At 39.2% G+C, this 12,416-nt stretch overlaps 1 protein-coding gene and 1 pseudogene across 1 annotated transcript in view; both read left to right on the top strand.

Moving 5' to 3' along the window:
- Positions 1–4,560, top strand: part of LOC126024306 (phospholipase B1, membrane-associated-like) — an 85,893-nt gene extending 81,333 nt beyond the window's left edge. Inside the window, exons 51-52 of the mRNA XM_049784694.1 lie at positions 2,191–2,205; positions 4,531–4,560. Of these exons, the coding sequence (XP_049640651.1) occupies positions 2,191–2,205; positions 4,531–4,560 (45 nt within the window). The remainder of the gene's footprint in view (positions 1–2,190; positions 2,206–4,530) is intronic.
- Positions 4,561–7,636: 3,076 nt separating this feature from the next.
- LOC126024304 (small ubiquitin-related modifier 1-like) lies at positions 7,637–8,214 on the top strand (annotated as a pseudogene).
- Positions 8,215–12,416: the final 4,202 nt, after the last annotated feature.

Here is a 12,416-nt window from a genome sequence, read left to right as displayed (position 1 = left end):
CAACGGACATTCATTTATGTGGAGAATAGACCATAGCTTTCATTATCCCACAGAATCCGCAAAAACATGAAAGTATGCTGTCTTTTCAGATAGAAGGGAATGTTGTGTCCAGAAAACAATCAAGTATATGAAGCAGAAGCTCAGAGAGGGGGTTGGTTTGGGATGGAAATTTAGAACATGTAGAAGACAATTACAGATGTCTTATTCCAAATCATGAAGCCAACAGGGAATTCCCTGATAGAACAGACAGAATAGAATACAACTAAAAATTTTTCTTCATTTTATGAAAGTACCATAAGGTTGATACATTAATGCACAATATTCCAGCACCACACACACCACCATGTACTTCCAATATAGAATTAAGATCTCCTCTCTTACTGCCCTACTCTCTGTCTGGTAATCTCTGATCTCTAAATCAATCTTCCAGTTCTGTTGCTTTTGGTCATTTGTTGTTTCACTCTATGTTTCTCAATAATACATAAATGACACAAGTCTTTCTATATCCATTCTAGACCTGACCATGAATAATTCACTCAAATGATTCCATCTACTTCAACCCATGTAGCAGCTCACAGCATGATCGTTTTTTCATCTTATTAAATACTCTCTTGTTGTGTGTATATGTTTTTATCAATGTTTTATTCAGTCATCTTTTCTTTAATACCTGTTGATTACATTTTTTGGATATTATTGCACTGAGGATGGGCACAATGAATTTTCAAAATTATGATAGGTAACCATAGTGGGATTTATTTTTTTAAACCTTTTGACAATGATTTAATAACAATTGAAGATAACAATAATTTTCACAAATTTGCTTGTCACTGTGCTTTTGTTCCCTCTATTTTTAAACAATTTTACTCATGCTTATCTGAAAACAAAATTATTTGATCAACTATGTCAATTAAATCATGCATACTCTTTTTTTTTAACACCACCCATCACCAGTGCAACATTCCCATCACCAATGTCCCAAGTCTCCCTCCTCCCCACCCGACCCCCGCCTGTACTCTAAACTGGTTCTCAATTTCCCTCATACATTCTCATTATTAGGATAGTTCAAAATATAGTTATTTATCCAACTAAACTCATCACTCTTTGTGATGAGCTTCCTGAGGTGAGCTGTAACTTCCAGCTCTTTTCTCTTTTGTGTCTGAAAGTTATTATTGCAAGAATGTCTTTCATTTTTCTTAAAACCCATAAATGTGTGAGACCATTCTGCGTTTTTTTCTCTCTCTCTCTGACTTATTTCACTCAGCATAATAGATTCCGTGTACATCCATGCATAGGAAAATTTCATGACTTCATCTCTCCTAAAAGCTGCATAATATTCCATTGTGTATATGTACCACAGTTTCTTTAGCCATTCGTCTGTTGAAGGGCATCTTGGTTGTTTCCAGAGTCTTGCTATGGTAAATAGAGCTGCAATGAATATAGGTGTAAGGAAGGGGTTTTTGTATTGTATTTTTGTGTTCCTAGGGTATATTCCTAGGAGTGGTATAGCTGGATCGTATGGGAGCTCGATTTCCAGTTTTTGGAGGAATCTCCATATCGCTTTCCATAAAGGTTGAACTAGACGGCATTCCCACCAGCAGTGGATAAGAGTTCCTTTCTCCCCACATCCCCGCCAACACTGTTTATTCTCATTCTTTGTGATGTGTGCCATTCTCTGTGGTGTGAGGTGGTATCTCATCGTTGTTTTGATTTGCATCTCCCTGATGATTAGTGATGTGGAGCACTTTTTTATGTGTCTTTTGGCCATCTGTATTTCTTCTTTGTCAAAGTGTCTGTTCATTTCTTCTCCCCATTTTTTGATGGGATTAGATGTTTTTTTCTTGTAAAGTTCTGTCAGTGCCTTGTATATTTTGGAGATTAGCCCCTTATCTGATGGGTATTGGGTGAATAGTTTCTCCCACTCAGTGGGTGGCTCTTGTATCTTGGGCACTATTTCCTTTGAGGTGCAGAAGCTTCTCAGCTTAATATATTCCCATCTGTTAATTTCTGCTTTCACTTGCTTGGAGAGTGCAGTTTCTTCCTTGAAGATGCCTTTAGCCTCAATGTCCTGGAGTGTTTTACCTACGTATTGTTCTATATATCTTATGGTTTTGGGTCTGATATCGAGGTCTTTAATCCATTTGGATTTTACCTTCGTACATGATGTTATGAATTGTTCTGTCTGGAATGCAGAATACCCCAGAAGAGGTAAGTTGCCCACTCTATTTTACACACTTGTCTTTGGCCTGGGCCCAAAATGTGCCTCCACATTTGACATTTGCTTCCATTTAAAATCTATGTATTATTCTTTATTGATGATCACTTAGCATTTTTGTCTTTAACAATAATAATTCTCTAGCCTTTAATTTTGAACTTGCATTTACCTTGGCTGTTTAGAAGTTTAAACAGCAGAAAGTTGGGTTGACTTGTTTTATCCATACTACCACTCTGTGTCTCTTGGTTGGTTACCTAAGGCACTAGATATTGGGGAAATTATTGATATTATGGGATTCATTATATCATGTGATACCAGAATCATTTTTTTATATTTTGTAACTGCTATTTCTGCTCTCATTTGAATTGTTAGATTCCTTTATCTGTTAGGCGAGCCCTGACTTATTCCAACTAAGTTTTGAAATGCTTTATTGTCACTTTTGCCATCAATAGCAAATGAATAGCAAAGGCAACATTGAGGGTATTTGTCTGCAGAGCTGACAGCACTATTTCGGAGAAAATAGACCTAGGTGAATGAGGCTGAAATGTTGAATGAGTTGAATACAGAAAGAGAAGTTATGATATGGAAATGTGCATATGGCTGCCATTTAGTGACATTTACCTGAACTTGAGTCAAATAATGGAGACTAAAGTTATGTCAAAATGGGTACTAGAAGAGTTTGGAACGTTTTCTGGGGACCAATAATAGTTCATGTTGGAATTGATAGCATTGATGAGAGAAATCCTGGAGAGACTATGAGAGGCTAAATAAATGACAGGAGATATCAGATAAGGTAGTTCCTTAGAACACAGAAAAAATATAGAACTTGATTCCACCAATTGTTTTCTGTTTAACATCCTCAATCTATCCTGTGTTGTCTGCCTGTTTTGACACTAGGAATGAAAAGATCATAAAATGCCTCTTCATCAACTTTAAGAAAATGAGTGGAACTATTGTGAAGCTCCTCTTGACTGATGCTTAAATTTCATCCTTTCCTTTATGTTCAAACAGTGCAAGGTGGCATTGCCAACACACAGCATGATGCTGCTCTTAATATAGGTCAGTTCATTGTCTTGCCCCACTCCATACAGCTTACATTATGCAAATCTAGTCTTTGAGCTGATGTGTCCACTTCACATTGTTATTTCACCTATGACATGACAATCAATTCTCTTCCAGTTTCACAAAGGGATACACAAAGAATGCTCTGCAACAAGAAAAAACAAAATCATAGGCTCAAAGTAGTCAGTAGTAAGCAGATCACCTTTCTTTTCCTTTTTTGTCGTAACCTTGAGATCAGGAGCTGAAGAGCTCAAGATATGCATTGAAGCAAATCACAGAATGGACAGAAGCTCAATACTCAGAGCCCTAAGTGGGCTACATGACAGGATCACTAACCAGTGCATATGCTAATTAAGGAATATAGGTAGAAGCTTCTTGGCCTGGTTTTCATATCAAGTAATAATCAAAAGCTTTTTGAATTCTTATTGCACCTAAAATGTTTCAGGAAATACTTGCCTGTATCCCAAATCCAATGGGCCTAAATAATGCCACATTTCCATAGTCAATCCTCTCCCATGAAACTTAGGCTGCTTGCCCCTGTGTTACTAGAAGTGGCCACTTTTGGCCCCTAAAAAGTGTTTGAACTGCCCCCTAAATCTAGGAAAACCTTGAAAAATCTTAGAAGGAAGTTCTCATTTATTGAGGTTGAGAATCTAAATGTAATAAATGGGTCACGGTAATAATAAATAATTTCAGATTTATCCTGGAAATACAATTATCAACTACCTTGTACAATAAAATACTACAGTTACTGTACTCACATCACTTTTCATGATTCTGCACAAATACATTCTCTCTTAGGAATCTGAGTCTTCATGGGTGAATCCCTTGTACAGGCCCAGGTCTCAGCTGGTCCTTTCTGGTTGTTGATCTAATTGTTGACTTAGAACTCTGTGATCTCGAAGGTAAATGCATTTCTATCGCAAGATTCTGGTATCTTGCACTGACCTTGCAAACACATGGAACAGAGTGAGCTCCCTGCCTCTCTCTTCCTTTGAGGGAATCAAACTGTCCTCTTTCTCTCTCCAGCTGGAACCTGTTGGCTATAAGACCACATCGCTTGATTTGTCACACAGTCGAAATAAACTCAAATGTCCCACTAAAGTGAGTATAAGTCCCACATAGCTGGTCTGGAAGAGACTTGGACTTTTTAGAGGGATGATCACCATCTCCTACTGGCACAAAGCAAACCCCAGGAGACTTTATCTTCAACTGTTTCCATTACCGCTTTCCACCTGCTTTCTCCTCATTGTCAGAACAGTTGTGAATTTCTCGTGGCTGAATAGCAGGGTAAGGTGGGAGAGAGAACATATAATCTCAGTGAGAGTGAAGAGAGACTCTCAGAGAGGCTGAGAGTTCACACAGGCAAGTCCAGCCATAAGGCCACATAGGGACCCAAGCATCCTCTGTCTTACACTCAGGAAGAGGTGCTCTCTCAGGCAAAACAGTCTACTAGGCAACCAGAATTTTAATAGAGATCTTTTTGGACAAAACACTATACCATGAGGTTTGAACTTTTCATAGACAACTACACTTAGCGCAGATACACCTGCTTGGTGTCTCTGTCCTTTCTCTTCCTCTGCCCTGAATCAATCTCCTTCTCTATGATGCGCCTGTTTGCTAACATGGCTTCTCTAAGAGGGAGAGTAGAATCAGACCCTTTGTGCTTCTTGTTTGGGAACAATTTAACAGGATACCCAATATTACCAGGGAAAAGAAAGCAGAGTAGTGTAGAGTATGAAAGAATATATATGAAGAGAAAGTCCTACATGCCTCATCTTCCAGGCTTTTTGGTGTGAGGTCTGTAATCTTTATCCCCTGATATGTAGAGTTGATGTGAGATTATACTCACATGTCTACAGAAAAGTATTCTTTCAGGTTGGGGACCAGGCAACTATAGGTGAGCTGATGGATGGTTTTATTTTTTAGTGGTCCTAATTACTGACTTTTCCTCCTGCACAGGAGCAGCCCTACTTCTCCACTTTGAAGAGCCCATCTGAAAAATGGATCATATGGGTCCTGACTATTCTTATATGTATAGTGCTGTTCCTCTTAGTTATTTTAATTACTATTAGGATTTGTAGAGAGCTTCGTTCCCGTCCCACAAATTAGACAAAGGTAGAGGATGAGGGTCATCTGAAGAGGCCTAGACATGGTGTATAATTTAGGTTCACTAAGCCTAGGTTTAGTGAACCTGGGCCCTCTGTCTAGACCTTGTGTGAAGGTTCCTTGCCCTGCCCCAATCTCATTTCTTGCCAGTTGCCTACCTCAGTTGCCCCTGACAACCAGATTTCATATTTCCAATGCCAATAACAACAGAATTCCAAGGGACTATCACAATGTTTGGGTGCCTGGACTTAACCCATGTTGGATCATCTAATTAAAATAAAAATCTATGCTTTTCTCATATTGAGTGTTTTTTTTCTAAAAAAAATTTTTAATGAGTGATTTTGTTTGAAGCTCTAATACTCTATTTGTTATTCTGTTTTGGTATGGAAACTGGAAGCTTTCCTGTCTTCTCCCAATCACAACTTGCTGAGGACATACATGCCAGACCTCATATTGCCTGTTGAAGGCTCCATTCCAGCACTGAACATGGGAGGAACTATGGTCATCATAAATAACAGAAATTTCAGATAACAGAAATTACAGTTCTGCTTGTCCTGATGTTATGACAAATCAACACCACATTAATAATTATTTAGGATTGTGATTATAGAAGAAAATATAAACTAGGGGTAACTCCTGAGCATCACTAGCTGTGGCCCAAAAATCAAAAAAAAAAAGAAAAAAGAAAATATAGGTGTGATTCCAGGAATAGACAGTGGTAAAGGTCTCCCTAGACAAAGATGATGAACACCAACAGCAAAACTTGGCCATCTGACATCAGGGCATCCAATACTACCTTCTTAAAATTGTGAGAATAAATTTCATTTCCCAAACATTGAGGTTTATATGTACTAATTTTACTTATAAAATTCAAGGACCCATCTTGGAGCTCATCTAGTTTTATGGTAACAGAATGCTAATATACTGTGTCCTGCATTTGCAGCTTTCATCTGAGAACTGGACAGAAGACCAAAATTATATGAACACATGTTTTCAAAGGTTTTATGTTATTTTTATTTTATTTGGCTATTGTCTCTGAGTCTTAGAGGAAGGAACTTGGACTTGTTCAATGAGATCAAGCAGAAAGACCGGTCATGCTTTTGCTGGAATAAGTGGAATCAGACAAGGGGTGTGGTACAAGCTAAGAACTATAGAATCTTCACGTTACTTCCTATCAGCTCCTCTGGGAATGCAAATGTGTAATGATGTTTGTCTGGTTTGAATTTCAGAGGTGCAAGTTTTGAAAGGGAACTAACACTCCCCAACACCAGCAGAATCACATGTCTTCTAGGTTCCTGCTAGGAAACAAATGTGAACTCTTGTTTCAGATTTGTCTTTTTCTCTAAAGATTAATGATAGACTTCCATTTTGGTGCGGCCTCTAGAGACTTAACTGTCTTTAATTCTACCAAATAGGCCCTGAAGCCTCAGCCAGTTAGGCTGATCACAAAGAATGAGACCAACAATGGAGGACAAACACACACAGCTAATCTTGACTTTGAATGACAGCCATGAGTGGTCACCTAGTCCTGTTTCTTACTCAATATCATATCACTTCCCACTTAGGCTGACATCAGAGACTGGAGTATTTCACAAAACTCATCAGCAGGCCCTTTTAAACATGTGACATTGTGACATAAAGTTGTGTATAGCCTATTTCATGTTTGCCCATGTTGTTCTCTCATATAAAAGTGCCTAAACAGTCTTATTCTGTGCTTGCCTGGTGCATTTTTACACTGGGATAAATTTATGACTTAGCCCATTCTTCCCCTGCTATATTATTTCCCAGATTCAGTTTTGTAAATCTTTTGCATTATAACACATAAGCTTTACCTTGAGTCATATCCTATCATTTGGGATTTTATTAGGGACCAGTACTTTGCTTTACCCAATAAGGTGACTAGTTAATGCAAGGTTGGTCTTTGACAAGGGACCAGCCAGTTTTCACCTACATTTAGAAGGACAGGAGTCAAAGCTAAGGTTTAGGCTTAGATATCAGAGATGTTGGTAGAAGGTATTGTTGATCTGAAGTCTGCCTTGGTGTCTGGCATGCACTGGCTCCTAAATATGTCACAGAGGTTACATGGGTCAGTTTTTTTCACCAATAAAAAGGCCACTATGAGCCCCCCCCCCCCCGGCCTCGCCAGTAGGAAGTGACTGCACCGGAAGCGGTGGGAGACGGTCTGCACTGTGGAGCCCCAGCAAGGTCCTGCCTGCCTGAGGCCCGTGACCCTGCAGACAGCCCAGTGGCACCATGTCGGATCAGGAGGCAAAACCTTCATCTAAGGATTTGGGAGATAAGGAAGGAAGGAGAATACATAAAACTCAAAGTTATTGGACAGTAGCAGTGAGATTCACTTTAAAGTGAAAATGACCACATATCTCAAGAAACTCAAAGAATCTTACTGTCAAAGACAGGGAGTTTCAATGAATTCACTCAGGTTTCTCTTTGAAGATCAGAGAATTGCTGATAATCACACTCCAAAAGTACTGGGAATGGAGGAAGAAGATGTGATTGAAGTTTATCAGGAACAAACAGGGAGTCGCTCAAGGACTTATTCTTTTTATTTTTTTCTTTATCCTCAATTCTTTTATATTTTTAAAAATATTTCTTTTGTAATGTGGTGTTCAAAAAAGAATTGAGAACAGGCTCCCAGTCTCTTTAAATATCTGGCAATTTGAATTCTAGTGCCCATTATTCATTATCATTTGTTTTCATTGTGCTGATTTTTGGTGATCAGGCCTCAGCCCCTTGACATTGCTCTCCTTTTAGAAATGACGGTGCACAGAGTGGCCACCTTTTGCAGGGACTATGCATTTTCAGACTTGTGATAAATAGGGCCAACCGATGCGAGTGTCTGTAATGATTTTCCAGTTGGCCCTGATGTTCTAGCATGTGATTGCTTCACTCCTGGACTATGACGACTTTCAGTGGGAGATGGAAGTTTTTCAGAACTGAACTGTGGAAAATGACCTTTCCTTAACTTGAAGCTACTTTTAAAATCTGAGGGTATGGACCAAAAAGAAAAATGAAGATCAGATTGGAAACAAAATAAATGACAGCTGTGATGAGAGTCATGACTAACTTCAAAGATGGCTTCACTGGAGAAAGCATTTTAAGATTAATGAGGGAAAAAAAAAAAGCTTGTCAGAGGATTCCAGAAAAGTTCTTTCATTAGCAGTTAAAGCTTTTCATACAGAAGTATATACAACTGAACACTGCTCTTTTTTTTTTTTTTTTGTACTTTCTGGCCTTGGAGATGGAATTTAAATGGACATTGTCTGTACCAGCTTCATTAAAATAAATATTTATAAAAAAAAAAAGGCCACTATGGGTGGAGTAAGAGGGTAGGCACATTTTTCTTGTGCATGGCCTGTTATTTTAATATAAATTAATGAGTCCTAGTGTTGGTGTATGGATGGGTGAGGCCTTTTTGGGCTCGACCCAGATCCCACAGCCCCTATGGCCTGGCAGGTCTGAAGGTTGCAGGGTGAGGGCAGAGAGAATCACAGAGCAGTCAGATGAAGTTCCAGAAGTCAGCCAGCTTTATTTCACGGTCATAACCTAACATATACATTTCCTTACAAGGCTTATATGCTTAGCCTTTTCCAGGCAGCTACTTCTTTACATTTCCTGCACTATCAGCTTCTGTTTCTCTTTCCGCTGCTTTTCCAGGCTTTCTTGCTGACAAACTCCCTTTGCTGATGCTACTGCTGCTGATTCTTTGCTGTTGTCGAATTGATACTGAATCTCTGTAAAATCTTGCTGTTGATTCTTGCTTCTGCCCCTAGTTCTATTTCTAACTCTTCTTTTTTCTTTTTTTATAATACCTTTATTTAATCACCTTGATTACAACATGATTGTGATTAGGTTTTAGTCATGTAAAGAACACCCCCTTTACCAGTGCAACATTCCCACCACCAATGTCCAAATCTCCCTCTACCCCATCCCATCCCTACCTGTACTCTAGACAGGCTTTCCAGTTCCCTCATTCATTCACATGATTATGGTAGTTCTCAGTGTAGTTATTTCTCTAACTGCACTCAGCACTCTTTGTAGTGAGTTCATGAAGTGAGCTGAAAGTTCCAGCCCTCCTCTCTTTGCCTCTGAGGATTTTTGAAAAAGTGTCTTTCATTTTTCTTAAAACCCTTAGATGAGTGAGACTATTCTGCTTCTCTCTCCCTCTGACTTATTTCACTCAACATGATAGATTCCATGTACATCCATGTATAGGAAAATTTCATGACTTCATCTCTCCTGACTGCTGCATAATATTCCATTGTGTATATGTACCACAGTTTCTTTAGCCATTCATCTGTTGAAGGGCATCATGGTTGTTTCCAGAGCCTGGCTATTGTGAATAGTGCTGCAGTAAATATAGGTGTGAAGAAGGTATTTTTGTATTGAATTCTTTATTCCTAAGGTATATCCCTAGGATATACCTAGGATAGCTGAATCAAATGGGAGCTTAATTTCCAGTTTTTGGATTAATCTCTATATCACTTTCCATAAGGTTGGACTAGACGGCATTCCCACCAGTAGTGAAAAATAACTCTTCTTAATCCCTCTCCCCCCCCACACACACACACCATGCAGATTCCTCTACTGGCCCATTCCAGGTGTGGTCAGTTCTGATCCTTCAGGTTGGATAAATATTAAGTTGGGGGAAGAGATACCCACAATGGCCTACCTGATTTGATCTCTGGAATCCCATATGGTCTCTAGGCATGACCAGAAGTAGTTCCTGAGGACACAGCCACAAGTAATTCCTGAGCATTGCTGGGTGTGGTCTTAAAGTCAATACAAAAACACACAAAAACTCCAGCCATTATTAATGCCTCTTGATTTTTGACCATCACGCTGCATTATGAGGAATCTACTGCAGATAAAGCAGGTGTTCAGAAGGTTGCAAAATTTTCTGATGGGATTTTGTTGGTGCAAGTTAAATTTCCTGAGAGACTGTGAGATCAAAATTTTGGGGTAGGTGACACACAATGAGAGATTCAGATCCCTTCCCTTTCACTATTTATAAATTCATTATAGACAGTGAGAAAATTGTTGTAGGCCACAGACTGTCTTTGGTGCACCATGCTTTTTCTACCCATCAGACTTGAGAGAAAGTGCCACAGAGTAGTTCTCTTGAGTTAGAGAACTTCTTTGAGTTCCCTCGAGGAGAATGAATGCATGGAGGCAAACTATAAACAAAATTGAGCATGAAATGTGTGTGAAGAAACAGTGTTTTAAGTTTAATGCCTGGGACAGGCATATATAAGGTAAATTGCTAGTCACACATATGCATTAACAGTAGCCTTGTTTGATATACATAACCATTCACGTGTCTAGGGGAATAAGTAGTAAGAATCCTGAATTATAAAGGGGGTTAATTTTAACATTTCAAAGTATTTACTGGCAGACCAGCCTCAGATGTAACCTAGGGGATTAGTGAGAAGCTGGAACTCTGTGTCCAAAGGCAGAGTTTTATTGCTAAAAGTTTGGAGGGAATGAGAGAGAGTTATATCCAAAAAGATGCAATTCTCATTCCTAGGAAAAGTTTAACAGCTCAAATCTGCACTGTGGCCAAATCCTTTTTGTTTCCTAGAAGCAGAATCTGCAAGGAAAATTTACAGAGAGGGGGAAAAAAAGGTTGTTATAGACACTTGTTATACAAGTATCTATAATTTGATGCACAAATTATCCAGGTTAAAAAAAATTAATCAAGGCTATTTTTGCTTATCATACACACAGCAGAAGGGAGAAATCCCAATAAACGTGAAGGAGATGTGTCAGTACCATAACTTGATATTCAAAAATATTTCCAGTGGTTTACATAGGAGGGAAAACATCCCAGCGGGCCTGCTGGTAATATATCCCTTGGGAATATTTAAGAAAGTGATTCATGTGGGGTGGGCGGTGTGGGACGGACATTCCAGTGTGCCTTCTGGTGAAATATTCCTTGGGAAATATGAAATTTTCTCTTGTCATGATTTGACAAATAAGAAGATAAACTCTTTAGAACAGAGGAAAACACCCAGATCCTCTGACATAAGAATAGTAGGCTCCAGCCTTCTCTCACTTAGGGCCTGATCCTTTTCTGAATCATACTCCTTTTTATAAGTAGGAGGGGATGTTCAACAAGCAGATTTGGTCTCTGGAGCCTGAGTCTACAGTCATCCCTGGAAAGGTAGTTTACTTCACTTCTTTTTTCCAGTTACCTGCCATTAGCCCTGCATGATAGGTGAATGACCTGGACTCACCGTGATAGAGCAAGGCAACCCCAAGATTCCCTGATTTACTCTTATTTCCCTGATCAGCTAACCCTCAGGTGAAAAACTGCTTTGTGTTAGACTCACTTCAGAGCAGTGATGGAGCCTAAATCCATGGCCAACATTCAGCATGCCCTGGAATCCTCTGTCAAAGATGGGTGTGACTCAAATATTGATTCTTTTGTATAGATTTTAATATTTATGTCTGCCAATGTCAAAATAAAACTAATACACTGACAATAAATTTGATGGAGATATTTTAGTAAAATGTCATACATCTGACACTTGCAACTGGGACCGGTGACATTTTGGCCTGTGATTCTCCTGCAGTAGGCAGGGTTCATGACACATGTAATAACAAGGATATTAAACTGTCCTCAGTTGCACTGGGGACATACATGGCTTACATGATTGCTACAAAATCAACCAAGTTAAACCTAAAGTTAAAGTCATTGTTAAAGTTGATTTCCTAAGGAATCTAATTTTAGGGTTGAGAAAGGCACAGATAGACTCAACACTGCCAGTGTTTTGATTTAAATACCACTACCCCTACCTTGATTCCATAGAAAGTGAACTGTCCCATTCTGGAGAGTCTCAGAGGCCAGCCCTGCTGTGCCCTGCTCTTCCCCCCACCCCCCAGCATGTTGTCCAATCAGGATGTTTTCCCACCAGCAGGAGGAGCAGATGGGAACAGTGGACAGGAAGGAGTGGAAAGAGGTTCGTTCCCCAAGTACATTCCATACAAATAATTTCAGACTCTCAATTGGATT

This window comes from Suncus etruscus, chromosome 12 (genome assembly GCF_024139225.1).
Source record: "Suncus etruscus isolate mSunEtr1 chromosome 12, mSunEtr1.pri.cur, whole genome shotgun sequence".
Taxonomy (NCBI): Eukaryota; Metazoa; Chordata; class Mammalia; order Eulipotyphla; family Soricidae; genus Suncus; species Suncus etruscus.
This window is presented reverse-complemented; position numbering and strand designations above follow the sequence as displayed.